Source organism: Bos taurus, chromosome 3, assembly GCF_002263795.3.
Source record: "Bos taurus isolate L1 Dominette 01449 registration number 42190680 breed Hereford chromosome 3, ARS-UCD2.0, whole genome shotgun sequence".
NCBI classification, from domain to species: Eukaryota; Metazoa; Chordata; class Mammalia; order Artiodactyla; family Bovidae; genus Bos; species Bos taurus.
In genome coordinates, this window is record NC_037330.1 from 118,307,434 (window position 1) to 118,322,829 (window position 15,396).

The 15,396-nt window shown below is 56.1% G+C and overlaps 1 protein-coding gene across 8 annotated transcripts in view; it reads right to left on the reverse strand.

The window, feature by feature from the left end:
* The window catches only part of HDAC4 (histone deacetylase 4), a 291,684-nt gene that overhangs the window by 85,988 nt on the left and 190,300 nt on the right, over positions 1-15,396 (reverse strand). For all 8 annotated transcript variants that reach the window (XM_059885255.1, XM_059885254.1, XM_059885252.1 and 5 more), the window contains one exon: positions 8,941-9,091. In XM_059885255.1, the coding sequence (XP_059741238.1) occupies positions 8,941-9,091 (151 nt within the window). The remainder of the gene's footprint in view (positions 1-8,940; positions 9,092-15,396) is intronic.

The following is a 15,396-nucleotide window of genomic DNA, read 5'->3' on the forward strand; positions in this document are numbered from 1 at the left end:
GAAGTACCACTCAATCTTGTCTATTAGCACTTATGAGTACTACCTGACCCAGCATCTCTAGAATAGTATTTGAGAGTACCACCTGACCCTTTATAACAGTACTCTGGAGTGCCACTTGCTGCAAACGAGAAGACTGAGTCTCGCTGCCAGGCCCTTGATAACCCCCAGGATGCACTGCTGTTTCTCTCTCTGATGCTCTTCAGTGATGCACTCGGCTCAATGTTCTCTCAGAGCCTTCCTGTGGTGTGTGCAGTGGTGGTGCTGCGGGTCTGTGTGTACACTTTACATTTGTATCCTTTAGTGTGACTTTTTTTTTTCAGTAATATACTTATCGTCAGCCATCACATGTTAAGGCATGTTTAAACTTCATCATTAATGCTGTTCAGTTCAGTTCAGTTGCTCAGTTGTGTCTGACTCTGTGTGACCCCATGGACTGCAGCACGCCAGCCCTCCCTGTCCATCACCAACTCCTAGAGTTTACTCAAACTCATGTCCATTGAGTCAGTGATGCCATCCAACCATCTCATCCTCTGTCGTCCCCTTCTCCTCCCTCCTTCAATCTTTCCCAGCATCAGGATCTTTCCAAGGAGTCAGTTCTTCACTTCAGGTGGCCAAAGTATTGCAGCTTCAGCTTCAGCATCAGTCCTTCCAATGAATATTCAGGATTTGTTTCCTTTAGGATTGACTGGTTGAATCTCCTTGCAATGCAAGGGACTCTCAAGAGTCTTCCCCAACACCACAGTTCAAAAGCAGCAATTCTTCAGCAGTCAGCCTTCTTTATGGTCCGACTCTCACACGCATACATGATTACTGGAAAAAACATAGCTTTAACTAGATGGACCTTTGTTGGCAAAGTAATGTCTCTGCTTTTTAATATGCTGTCTAGGTTGCTCACAGCTTTCCTCTTAAGGAGCAAGCGTCTTTTAATTTCATGGCTGCAGGCACCATCTGCAGTGATTTTGGAGTGATTAATGCTGTAAGTAGGTATTAACATCACCATGTGGTCCGGGAGGCACTGAGGATGGGCAGTCCAGGTGAAATCATCCTGATTCAGTCTCATCAGACCCCTGGCTCCCAGCTCCACACTCTGCTTTTCACATGAGGTTGGCCTTGGTCTCTCGTTTCTCTTTAAAATGTGGCTTATATTCTGATGCTATGAGGTAACAGAAAATACTTGTCTCTGCCCTCAGTCCCTGGCACAGAGCTCCCAAGACCCTGAAATTTCCTGAGTGATGAGAGCATGAGAAGCACCCTGTGTTCTAATGGGGTGACTCTGGGGGGGGTGTTCCTGTGGGGGAGGGTCACCAGCAAGACAAGCCTCATGAGAAGCCCAAAATTCTCAGCTCCACCTGAATCCCAGAGAGGGGAGGGGCTGGAGGTGGGGCTGGTAACTGATCACGCTCACGTGAGGAAGCCTCCACAAACCCCCACTGCAGGGGTTCAGAGGGGGTCCAGGTTGGTGAGCACATCCACACCGGGAGGGGGTCCCCCAACTCCACACATCAGAGGCTTCTGCACTTGGAACTCTTCCACACCACCCTCTGTATCTGTTCCTCAGGCTGTTCATCTTCTTAAAACCTAGACTTCCTTATTCATTTATCGGCGGTGCTGGGTTTGGGTGCTGCCCGTGGGCTTTGTCTAGCTGCGGCGAGCGGCGGCTGCTCTCCAGGTGTGCTGTGTGGGCTTCTCACCGCAGTGGCTTCACTTGCAGCAGAGCGCAGGCTCAGTGGTCGTGGCCCACGGGTTCAGCTGTTCCACAGATGTGCTATCTTTCCAGACACGTGTCCCCTGTACTGGCAGGCAGATTCCTATCCACAGGACCAGCAGGGAAGTCCCTCATCTTCTTGTTCGACTCAGCCCTGAAGCTGTGAGATGTGATGCTTCCTCTGGGGAGATAGTGTCAGAACTGAGCTAAGTTGCAGGACCGCCCCCACCCAGTGCTGCAGGAATTGCCTCTTGTGGGGAAATCCTCCACGTGCCTGGTGACCAGCAGTGTCAGGGGTGAAGTCCTCTGCGGGACCGGAGTGTACACAAGACTAAAGGAAAAGCATGAGACCGAAGAGCTGCGCTTTCCCAACACTGGAAAGAAAAGACTTGTTTTTTCCTAACTCAAATGTTCAAGAGCTTGTTTTTATGGAATCTATTCTAGTTTTCTCATTGTGATTTTTTTTTCTTTCGATTTCCTGGAAGTTTTGAAATTGATCTTTACACTGTTCGGGAAAATAATCAGTTTCATTTTATTCTTGTTTTTCTTGTGTTGAGTTTTCATAAATAGGTTCACATTAAAGGCAGCACTCCACTGAGGCCATTTCATGACGGATTTCAGGGTGCCGTGGACGAGGGTCAGGCAGAAGGAACCCCTTGCGAACATAATCGTCCAAGCTGTGGCAGGACCTGAACGAGACCTGCCAGGGAGGCACAAGGAAAGTGCCTGACGCTGAGTGCACCAGGAGTGGTCCACTGGGCTTCGGGGCTTTTGCCTCAGGCCTTCTCGGTGTCCCAGGAGACGACCCACCATCACCGGAGCAGCGAGGCTCGCCCAGGCTACCTGTGTGAAGTGTGAGCGGGTGAGCCAGCTGCCTGGCAGAGCGGCCCAGACCACATTACAGACCCAGCGAGACCCGCATGAAAGGCCAAGGGAATGGTGATGTGACCAGGCGGTGGGAAGTGACCGGAGGTGTAAAATCACACCTCCGCTTTCGAGCAAGGTTCCCTGGGCTCCCTCCAAATGCAGCCAGGGCTGGACTCGGACCATTCTGAACACTTTCAGCCTGATTGTGTCTGTCTCGTCTGAAAAATCCCACTCAGAGAAATGCCGAAATCTGCATATCAGGTGCCCAACAAGCAGCCCCCTGGCATTCCTGATGGCCTCTCAGCCCCAGGGGGACACTCGACAAAATGCAAATGGTAGACCACAGCAGGACACAAAGTCCTGCAGGACACCCCCACCAGGGGCGGGGCGGGAGAAACGGGGACCAAGGGCGGGGCTTGGTGTCTGGCTGCAGTGCTGGGCTGGGGCGACGTCCAGTGGGAGGACGAGCAGCAGGACGACCGGAGGGCCTGTCCGAGGAGCTGACCCTAAGGTCCGTCCAAAAGGCCCGAAGGAGTAAACCAAGGTTACTTGGGTCCTCGGGGCACGGGACCCCACTCACTGGGTGTCAGCTGGCCCGACTGGCCCAGGAAGCCCTGTTAACACGGATGCACTTGGCCCTGCAGAGTGCACGGCACGGGCCACACTGGGGAAGTGCTGGCCTCCCTGCTTAGTCACAACCCAGGCTCGCACCACGGGCTCCTGAGCTCTGAGAAGCAACAAGAACAGATGTCTGGTGCCAGCAGAGAGGGCACACCCGTGATAAACACAGTGTCGGGCCGGCAGCAGGGCCCAGACGTGGGCAGGGGCGCCTGCGCCATCCAGGGAGATGACCACCCGTCCCTGGGGGCACTGAGGGACCTCCGAGGCACCCACCAGGCTGGGACACGGATGGTGTTCCTGTTCCCTGAGCCGCCTGCAGGTCCTGCAGGAGGAGGTGCATCTGACGGGCCCTGGGCCGCCGCGGACACACGAGGCCCTCGTCCAGCTCCAGGGTGGGCGTGGGCACCTTGCCAGGCTCTCATGGAATCAGAGGGAAACGAATGCAAGTCCCCCAAGCCCTGACTTCCTCCCCATGAAAAAGACCTGGGAAACCCTGAGAGGAGAGAACTTGGAGCGGACGATGCCGGCTCTGCTCCTCGCCCTCTGGTTATACACGCCCTCGCCTCTCAAAAGACTTCTTTCCCCACCTTAAGTGAAGGCTCCAGCAGTGGCAAGACACGTTCAGTAAATGAGTACACGCTTTGAATTTTTTTACTTAAAAAAATTAATTTCTGCTGATGATCACTCATTCATCTGACAGCCTTACAGGGAATATACTATGTGCCAGCAGTGAACTAGCCGGGGGGTACAGAGGTAAGCAAGACACAGACAGCCCTCTGCCCCGGGCGGGGGGGTGTCGGGGTAGTCAGAGGACAAGTGTTCAAGGAAACCCAGGCAGGGAAGGGGCTCTGGGTGGGGCCCACCTGCTGGGGGCAGAGTCCGGGGGCTCAGTGGTCCCCGAAGCAGGTGCCACCAGACATGTCTCTCAGGTTAGCGCCCGCAGAGGGACTGATCACCCTACAAACGGGACAAGGAACGACTCGCGGGCTGGTGTCCCATCTTCCAGCTCCATCTTTTTTTTTCCCTTTTACGAAACGTAAATTTATTTGGTCTTAGCTGTGGCACACAAACTCTTAGTTGTGGCATGTGGGATCTAGTTTCCTGACCCGGGATTGAACCCAGGCCCCCTGCATTGGGAGTGGGGAGTCTTAGCCACTGGACCTAGCCACTAGGGAAGTCCCTATCTCCACCCTTTTGAACCATTTTTAGGCAAAGCTAACAACTTCTCCAAGTGAGGGTGCCTTCCCCCGCCTCCCAGGCTGTGGTTGTAACTACCAGAGAGAAATATGCCCTAGTGTTAGTTCCAAACTGTCCAGAGAACAAAGACAGGTCTTCTGTTGGACTTTTTGTTTTTAAATGAATTTAAAGACAGTGTACCTTAGAGTCTTAAACATGGTTATATTAAATAAAACAGATGAAACAGCATGTGTTCATGCTGAGTAAGATGAAAACTGCCATCAACTCTAAGAATTCACTGTTTTACCAAATCAATAGCATTAACTGGCATCAATCAGGAAAACTGCAGAATTATTTAAAATTAAAAGCACCATAAATGTTAAATGTAACAAACCTTTCAATGAAATATTCAAAAAGAAATTCATTTTTTAAAGAACCCCAAGAAACGACACAACGGAAGCTCTGCACTACATTTTCAAATGCTTACAAACTGGAGATGCTAACGCCAGGGCCTCCGTGAGCCACACAAACAAGAATCTCCTTCATAGGTGAGGCCCGAGCAGCGTCCAGCATGCGGCCTGCCAAGCCTGCCTTCTCTCAAGACCACACTCTGAGGGCTGCAGGGCTGATGCAGGCGTGCCAAGTACCCACTGTACACAGTCCCTTATTAATAATAAACCCGACCACCCAAACCCACGAGCTGAACCGCTGGGGCTGCTGCTGTGACGAGCCTGGAGGGGAGAAGAGAACATTCCTACAGCCTGTCGAAGGGCTGCCTGGCGGGCAGAAGAAATTGTTTTTGACTTTGAACAGATTGAAACTGTTTTCAGAAGTCAAATCTTTTCATATTTTGTGAGGCCTGAGATGTTATTTTTATTGGAAGTTTCTGGCAGACGGGGAGGAAGTACTGTAGACCAAGCTGCCTTTGAGCGACCTGGTGAGTCCCTGGGTTTGCTGGTGAGCCGGGCGCACAGGGACTTGCTGACCCTCTCCACCTAGCCCTCATTCCTCAAAGAATAACCTACCCTCGCTGCAAAGAAGAGCCCCTGTAGGATCACGAGGGGCTGTCAGGAGCAGAAGCAGAAGGCGGGACGGGAGAGGGGCGGGGTAGGGAGCAGAGGGTGGTGTGGGAGTAGAGGGCGGGGCATGAGAGGGGCGGGGCAGGGGCGGGGCGGGAGAGGGGGCGGGGAGCGGGCTGGGCGGGAGTAGAGGGTGGGGGTGGGAGCTGAGGGGGTGGGGCAGGAAAGAGGGCGAGGCGGGAGAGGGGCGGGGCGGGAGTAGAGGGTAGGGTGGGAACAGAGGGCGGGGCGGGAGTATAGGGCGGGGTCGGGCGGGGCGGGAGTAGAGGGTGGGGTGGGAGTACAGGGCGGGGCGGAAGTAGAGGGCGGGGTGAGAGTACAGGGCGGGGCAGGAGAGGGGGCGAAGCGGGAGGGGGCGGGACAGGTTATGGGGCGGGGCGGAAGTAGAGGGTAGGGCGGGGCGGAAGTAGAGGGCGGGGCGGGGCGGGAGTAGAGGGCGGGGCGGGGCGGGGCGGGAGTAGAGGGCAGGGCAGGTTATGGGGCGGGGTGGTAGAAGAGGGCGGGGCAGGAGAGGGGGCGGGGCCATAGCGGGTCGACTCGGGGACCAGGTAGGCAACTCTGCGGGCTCTGGGTGCCACGTACCTACTGTCCCACAGCAAAGCCCCTCACAGGGCGCCTGTGGGACCACATGCTGTTGTCCGTGGGGCGGGGTCTATGGAAGGCAGCCCCCACGCGGTGGACACAGTGGGAAGCCACAGGGCCTCCAGGATGCTGAGGCCCCTAACTCAGAGCGAGGGCAACCACCCCAACCCCGGCTCGCAGTCTCCACTGCACCTTAGAGTCATCCCGGGAGTATTAGAAATGAAAGCTGGCGCCCACCCTCCGCCCCAGGTAAGTCCATCATGACAGCCTGTGTGCTGGTGACCAGTGCTGCAGGCTCAGGTGTGATCAGCGCCCAGCCATACCCTCAGCACGAGTGGGGGTGAGCGGCCTGTGATGCAGACCAGCCTCCTGGTGCGGTTGAGCTTGGTGGTGTGGACCAGCCTGGCAGGTGGCAGACGGGGGGCATGGGAGGCAGAGGGCAGGGAAGCGGGGACCAAGTGTGATGGGCGCCATCTGACACAGCTGCCCACGGCAGGGCCACGATCTGTATTCACAGAACAAGGTGCAGGTGGCCAGCCAAGCCTGCAAGTCCACTTCTCCTGCCGGCCTTCCACCCTCATTTACGAAGTCTTGACTGTGGGCTCGTCGTCATCTCGCCTAATCGCTGTGCTGTAATGAGCTGTCCCACTTGGATTTACCGATTCCTTTCAAATACTGGCACACAAGCTAGACTTCATGTGGGAAACAAACTCTGACCTGCTTCTACACTAAAATTCTATTGGACAGTGAAAGTGCAAATATGCTTAAAATACATTTATTATTTCAAGAGTGAATGCTGTAATAACTGACTGGAAAAGCTGTTAGTTTTGTGTATAAAAACAATGACTAAGAATGTGCAAATAAACAGAGACGTAAAGTGAATGTGAAGAGACTACATTAGTTGTATCCGTTTAGGAAAAATAATATGCTTTTTGAAAGAAATTACAAAAATGTACAAAATAATATAGGCATAATAATACAGATTAGATTACGTTTTAATTTAGAAAAGACCAGTGTAAGTTAGGCTGCATTAGAGCCGAGACTTCTGTGGTTTCAAAGGCACCACCAGGAGAGGGACAGCGAAGGTGAAGGAAGACCCTCGCGACACCCACGACTGACCAGAGAACAGGCAAGAGACTGGAACAAGGACTCAGCCGGACAGGACATTCCCATGGGCAGGAGCCCAGGAGAAGACACTGAGTCCCGCTATGATCAGAGGAAGCAGCTGAAGCCAAGGGGCTGCTTCTCAGAGCTGAGATTTAAAGTCACGGCAGGGATGCAGGGCTATAGGACTTCTATGATGTCACTGATGGGGGTGACAAGTGGTCCAGACACTCTGGAGACTGGCCTCACCTATGGAAGCTGACCTGCTCCACAAGACGTGGCCAAGGGTGTGTGGAGCAGCAGCGTTTGTAAGAGCCCAGGAACAGCCCAAACAGTCACCGACTCTCGAGTGGATGGCACAGCTGCGGGGACCTCAGCAGGAAGTGAAGCCCTCCTGCTACACAAGGACATAGCAGACACCACGCGCACAGTGTGGGGTGAAAGGAGGAAATACAGAAGCCTCCACGCTAGCGAGTCCACTGACACCAGTTTGAAAAGCGGTGTTGTGTGTTGGGGTTGCAGGGCCGAGGGGCGTGGCGGCTTCTCCTGAACTGGCCGCAGGTGCTGTGCTGGGGGTGGCTGCACAGTGGTGTGTGCTCGTGGGTAATCCCTGCACACGGAAGTCTGTGCACTATTCTTTATGTACAACACACACCAGTAAAAAGACTTTTTAGACAATTTCAAATAACAGACTTTACAAGGATCTTTAAGACATCTTAGCTGTATCTCGTGTGTATATAAAACTGTATATAAACTTTAAAAGCTTGTTAAAACGACTTGCATGGATGGCTAACCACTTTCAGAGTGTGCCCGTGTGCACAGCTGCTGAGTCACGTCTGACTCTGCAGCCCTTTGGACTACAGCCCGTCGGGCTCCTTTGTCCATACTGGAGTGGGTTGCCATGCCCTCCTCCAGGGGATTTTCCCCACCCAGGAATCAAACTGCGTCTCCTGTGGCTCTTGCATTGCAGCTGGACTCTGTACCCGCTGAGCCACGGGGGAACCCAACAACTTTCAGCAGCTGAGGATAAAGGAGTTTCGAGGTTTTTGGAGGTTAGTATGTACTGGTAAAGTGTGCAAAGACTTCTTGTTTTACTCATGAGCATGAGAAGAGTAAACCACCATCTGGTCAGGACGTCGAGTCCTGACACGGGTAGAAGTGCACAGCCTGACATACCTTCAGGATTAACAGGGCACCCACGTGTGCACCTGAGCTCTGAGGTCTTGGCGGAAAGGACCAGAGCCTGGGAAAGTCTACCTAATTTCCAGAGACAGCACACGGAAGAGTCTCCTGTCTAAGATCAAGTTGGGTGCCTCTTGCAAGATAACGGACTCCGCTGGTCTTCACTTAAGCACAGCTAGGATGGAAAGCGAACACTGGGGTCAAAGGGCAAAAATGTGCAACCCAGGAATCATCGCGCCTCCTCTCGGTGACAGGCCATCCTACCGTCTGCTGCTCACAAATGCTCTCAGACAAAGCAACTTTGAAAAAGTTGAGGCTGAACTCATAGGCGAAGCTCACTGTGATGCTTTACGGGTCTTAGTCATTTCTAAGTCCGCCAAGAGTCTGCAAACTTTCCTGTAAATGCTTAAGCCAAACCAAAAGTGGGGCCAGATGCCCTCTGCAGTTCCTGCGTGAAGACAAAGCCGGGGCCCAGCCTTGAAGCTGGGGTGCCCAGAAACACACGGGCGAGGTGGCTCCTGATGCAGCTTGGCTCCGGGGCCTGGGTCCCAGGTGATCACGGGTGAGGGGAGGGTGCCCGCCCACCCCCCGCCCACCCCCGCCCCCCGCCTGGCGTGCACTCACTCTCTTTGCCCTTCTCCTTGTTCTTCAGCTGCTGCAGCTTCTGCTCCCGGTGCTGCTTCTCCAGCTCCTGCTCCTGCCGGTGCCGCTCCAGCTTCCGCTGGTGCTCGAGCAGCTCCTGCTGGTGTTTCATGGCCAGCAGCTCCTGCTGTTGCTGTGGGCGGGAAGCAGCAGACACAGACGGTCAGAACCTCGGCCAAAAGGAACACTGAGACAGACATGCACGAGAAGAGCGGCGGGGGGCCAGGGTCCCCTCTCTGCCCGTGTGGACCCCAGGCCTCACTCCCCGCTGCAGGGCCCGCATCGCCAAGGAGGAAGCAGGGCTGCTCGAGGATGTCTCCTACTCATTTCATGCTGAAGGCTGTAAATGAAAATAGAAACGACTGACCTCCTGGAAGAAAATACGCATGACACTTTATGCAGTCTAGGAAGTCGGGAGTCATGTATGGATGTGAGAGTTGGACCATAAGGAAGGCTGAGCACCAAAGAATTGATGCGTTTGAACTGTGGTGCTGGAGAAGACTCTTGAGAGTCTCTTGGGCTGCAAGGAAATCAAACCAGTCCATCCTAAAGGAGATCAATCTTGAATATTCATTGGAAGGACTGATGCTGAAGCTGAAGCTCCAGTACTTTGGCTGCCTTATGTGAAGAACTGACTCGTTGGAAAAGACTCTGATGCTGGGAAAGATTGAAGGCAGGAGAAGAAGGGGATGAAAAGAGGATGTGATGGTTAGATAGTATCACCGACTCAGTGGACATGAGTTTGCGCAAACTCCAGGAGATAGTGAGGGACAGGGAAGCCTGGTGTGCTGTAGTCCATAGGGTTGTGGGGCCAGACACGACTGAGTGACTGGAATGCCTTTTTGAGAGTGACACAAAAGAGTGTGAAAGAGTGTGGTCACTTTGCAAAACTGCCTGGCACCTTCTTTCAAAGTTAAACACACACCCATCCGAGACCCAGCAATCCCACACCCAGGACTAACGCAAGAGACGTGGGAACACATCTGGGCAAAACCCTGTGCAGGACCGCCCGTGGCCGCTGTGCTCACAGCAGCCCTGCCTGACACACCCCCGACGTCCTCCAGACGTGAGCTCAGGGACAGGAGTGCGCGTTCTTATGTGAGAATCCCACCCGGCAATGCGAAAGAATCAACTGGACATACTGGCAAAAACAAGGATGGGCCATAAAACAAGCAAAATGAGCAGGTCTGGCGTCAGCTGTGGAAACAGGACAGAAAAGAGTCCACCTGCAGACTCTGTTCACACGAAGTTCTGGAACAGGAAATCCCAAGACACGGAGACAAAAGTCAGAGACGGCTGCTTCTTGGATGAGGCCGTGGACAAGCCGGGGGAGCCGCCCAGGGTGTGCGCCGTGTGCTGGAGGCAGCCTTTACACAGACACTCACGACTGTCCACGGACACACACTCAGGATGTGTGTGTGATCACGTTGCCAAAAACGACACAACTGACAATGTAAGAAGCTACCTTCACAACATATACTGTCAGCAAAATTGAAACGCAAAAGCTGAATGAGGAAAGCTCTCTGCCATACTCACGTGTACAGACCAACTTTTACATGCAGATGGCTGTTTCACGTTAATAAGAATATGACAAGCAGCCCACTAAAAAGGTGAGCAAAAAAAGGCCAGGAGATTCACCAAAAAGAGTTTATTGCTCAGTCATGTCCGACTCTTTGTGACCCCATGGACTGCAGCACGCCAGGCTTCTCTGTCCTTCACTATCTTCCAGAGCTTGTTCAAACTTGTAGATTGAGTCAATGATACCATCCAGCCATCTTATCCTCTGTCGGCCCCTTCTGCTGCCCTCAATCTTTCCCAGCATCAGAGTCTTTTCCAACGAGTCAGTTCTTTGCATCAGGTGGCCAAAGTACTAGAGCTTCAGCTTCAGCATCAGTCCTTCCAATGAGCATTCAGGACTGATTTCCTTCACGACGGACTGGTTTGATGCTTTTGAACTGTGGTTTGGGGACGACTCCTCAGAGTTCGTTGGACAGCAAAGAGATCAAACCAGTCACCAAAAAGAGTGGTTAAAAAGAAATAGGAAACAATGTTCAACCTCACTAGCCATCTAATCCCATTTTCACTTAGCGTGTTGGAAAAGGCAAGAACAGACAAGCGGGCCAGCGCTGACGGGGGTGTGGGAGAGACACGATCAAGCCCAGACACCTGACAGGTTTTTCTGGAACATCAACCAGCCAAGTCCTCCGCTCACAGCCAGAGCTGCCTGCTCCCGCTGGACGGCCCCTCCGACTCGCTTGCTCCCAGCCGTCTGTCCTGCCCCGCCCCCCCACCTCCCCACTCCAGGGCTTGGCCACCCCTGCACGGCCTCAGCTTCCCACCAGCCACGTGGGGCCTCGGGAAGCCCCAAGGGCCTCCCCTGCCCTCCTGGCACCTGCCCAGGGCAGGCCTCTGCTCACAGCACCTTCCCGGGGGCGCTTGTGTCCCGGCCGTGACTCACTCCCGACCCCTCTCCTTCGGCTGGGGCGGGTCTCGCCCTGTCCCTGTCCCAAGGGGGTGGGGGGGCTGCCATCTGTCTCCTGCGAGGCCCTGGGACTCTCCGTGGACAAGCACGCTTCCCCCCACACCAGCCACCACGTGCATGAGACGCCGCAGGGCGGATGCCCCCGTGGCCACTCCTGGGGGCCCTGCGGACACCTGCTCGCCAGCCCACTGTGGAACAGGAAGGGATGGCTGAGCCCCGACTGGATGGAGCCTGGGCAGGCAGATCACAGCTGTGGCACACACACACACACACACACACACACACACAGACACGCCCCTGTGGTCACAGTGGTGCCTGCACACACAGCAGGGCACCCAGGGCCCGAGTCCACAAGCCCTGCCACCTCCCGCCTTCCCCGGAGGGGAGGGGGCTCCTTTCCAGCCGGGACCATGGGAGAAAGAATGCAGAGGGGTGGGTGTGAGGAAGCCCAAACTCAGCGCGGGAGGGAGGGAGGGAGAGGGAGGCGGCCGCTGGACAGAGGGTGCCGGGACAGGGCTCACACAGAGGAGCAAGTGCAGACGGCCCCCGGGCAGCAGAGGAGCGAGTGTAGACGGCCCCCGGGCAGCAGCACACCTGCCCCCGCCAGGGCCCGGGGCTCCCAGGCCACATCATGCGGCAGGCTGTGCGGCGACGGGCAGGAGGAGACGCCCAGCTCAGCGCCCACCCGTGTGCTCCATACACGCTGAGCATCACGGCCGACCTCTCTCTATGGCAGAAACAAAAACAACCGCCTTCCCAACAAGCGGCTGACAGGAGCTGGGGCAGGTCGAGGGCTGCAGAGGCCGCTCTGGGTGACAGGAGCAGGGCAGGACGAGGGCGGCAGAGGCCGCTCTGGGTGACAGGAGCAGGGCAGGACGAGGGCGGCAGAGGCCGCTCTGGGTGACCGGATTTCAAGCGTAGCTCTCCACCCTGGCTCCCCGGCTCTGCAGTGACTGTCGCCGGCAGTCAGCACAGCTGGGTCTGACCTTCAGCGCTTCCAGCTGGCGTTACTGTGCGTGTCTGTAAGACCAGCTCGAGAACTTTGCAAATGATTTAAAAAGGGGTGTTCTCTTCTCTTCTAAAAGGAACACAAAATGACACCACGGGGACAAAAGACTAAACGAAGTGGAAATGAGCCATGTCCCTTGTCATAGTTTCCTTCCAGGAAGGAGGGCTGCTCACCCAGGGAGGTTCTTCTACCAGAGGAAATGTCTTGATCTGCCTGGATTCAGACGATCCTGCCTTGGGGCCCGATGGCACTGTACCCAATGTCCGGGGGTACAGGCCCTCATGGGCATCACCAGGCCACTGCCAGCCACTCTGGGATTCCACCAGCATCGTCAGCCTTCGGGAATGGACACCTCAAAGGGCTGTCTGGTGTCAGGAAGCCAAGATGGTGCCCGGAACAACAGATCTTGGGATGAAGAACCTGGAGCTCTTGGTATTACCGATCCCCGCACACTGCCCACACACAGCCGGGCTCCCCTCAACTGCTCAGCGTTCATTTAATGCGTAAACAAGGCACAGGCAGAAATCTGCTGAATCTGGTCTCACAATATTTACGTTTCAGGCAGAACCCAGAAAAGGAAAGTGAGATCTTTCAATTATCATTACAAAGAGACTGGAAACAACCACCCTAGATCCCGGTGATTAAAATTCACAGGACGACAGAACTCGCAGAAAACGCCTGTTGCGCAGTTTAATGAAAGGAACGTTGAGAAACCAGGCCTCTGGCCTCCCCGGCATCATGGCGCGAAGGAGAAGGGGGCGGCAGAGGGTGAGATGGCTGGATGGCATCCCTGACTCGATAGACACGAACTTGGGCAAAGTCTGGGAGATGGTGAGGGACAGGGAGGCCTGGCCTGCTGTAGTCTGTGGAGTTGCAGAGTCGAACACGACTGGGCGACTGAACACAGGGGTCCAGCACGTCTTCTGCCCCCAAGCTCTCGTGCCCACGCAGGAGGGATGCACGGTGAGCCGTGGTCTCTGCGCCTGGCGCGGGCCCAGGGGAAAGCGGAGGCCGCTGGCAGCTGCCCATTTGCTCCAGGCCAAGGGCTGCTGGAGGCTCCCCTGGCCCGTCTCAGCAGGGCTCCTGGTCGCAGGTGGTGGGCACCGCCTGCTCCTGTCGTTCCTCCTCTGCTGATGGCTCAGGCTGGGGAGGCCCACACGGCACACAGGACAGCCTGGGTCGGCAGGGCCAGGACCGGAGAGCCAGGCCAGGCTCCGTGGGGGCTGAGCCATCCCCCGGGGCTAGGACCACCAGTGGCCCAGGCCACACCCGAGCTGAGCAAGTGGGCCGGCACGGGGCCCTCCCGGCTCCTCTAAGCCACTCGTGGGACTGTCTCCTGGGGAGGCTCTACCTCAACACGCAGCGGGTACACCCAGGGTGCAGGCGGGGAGCTGGCCAAGGCCTCTCGCCCCCACCTCCGGCCGACGCGGTGGCTGCTCTTGCCACCCACTTCCTGTGTCACTGTGAAAATAAACACACGGATTTCAGGTGGCCCCTCAGCACAGAACACGAGGTGCTATCACAGCCTGGCGTGGCTGGGGCAGAGCAGGGGTCACCCTGGGGGCATGGGGCTGCCACGGTGAAGCCCACGCCCCCCTGGGGCCGGACCCAGAAGCCCTGTGCATCGAGCCCGACAGGCGGCGGTCACGGAGCTTCTCCAAGATGGTCAAGGAGCTTCTGACGCTCAGGTGGCCCGCTTCTGGGGAGAAGTCCAGGGCAGACCACTGACCCCCAGGGGCCAGAGCGCCAGTTTGATGGAGGAGGCCTCCTCTAGGCTGCTCATCTCCAGGCTCACGGGCTACTTGGCCATGGTGGTCAGGGCCCACTCGAGACTAAAATATTCTTGCCTATGGGGTCCTCTGAAATAGAACCATGTGGATTTACTGGCTCAAATCAAAGAGGCACCCTCATTTCAGTTAAGTTCAAAATCACCCTTCCCTCCAGCCTCATGAAGCACAACAGCAGTAATCAAAAGGTCCCATGGATGTGTCACTCAGGTTCCCCCCAGACTGGACACTCAAATGCCACAAAGGGTCTGCCATCCGCAGGCGGGTCAGAGAGAGGAGGGCCTGCGTCACAGACGCTCGGTGCCCCAGACGCCACGGACAGGGCACCACTGCAAGCAGTGGGGGGAGGCGGGGGGTGACAGCGATCCAGGGGGAGCCCGCCACCCCCACCACGCCAGCTCCACTCCTGTTGCACGCCGTTTCCTCTCAGGTGGGCGCCATGAAGACCAGCAGAGGGTCCCCTCCCCCTGCAGGGCACCCCGACCCCTCCTCTCCACGGGGCTCACCGCCACCTGGACACACTTCCCGGGGCGGCTTGGAGCTGACAAAGACCCAGGCCATGTCCTCTGGCCTCTCCCTGCCACCCAGCACACAGTGGGTCTACGTGCGCCCATGAGGGTCCCGGGCTGGACCAAAGGCAGCACATTTATCAGCGAGAGACAGTGAGGAGAGAGAGAGAGATGAGAGAGAAACTGCGGTGCAAGGCCACGCGAGAGCCAGTGAGGAGAGAGAGAGAGATGAGAGGGAAACCGTGGTGCAAGGCCACGCGAGAGCCAGTGAGGAGAGAGAGAGAGATGAGAGGGAAACCGTGGTGCAAGGCCACACGAGAGCCAGTGAGGAGAGATAGAGAGATGAGAGGGAAACCGCGGTGCAAGGCCACGCGAGACGGTTTTCTCTGCAGAACAAACTACGGCGGCCACCTCTGGAAACACGCTCAGCGCTCCTTCCCTCCTACAAGCCGGGGGTGGCACAGGGCACAGCACAGCGTGGAGCGGCCATCCACGCCCCAGGGGCGGCAGGTCAAGCGCAGCCCCCCGCCAGCCCTGTCGGTGACTTCCTAGAAACGCAGAGTGTGGACTTATGAGCCAGCCCTGACCGTAAGTGCGTTCACGGGGTGCCGACGGGTTCAGGAATGACGCGGTGCTCACGGCAGCCACACG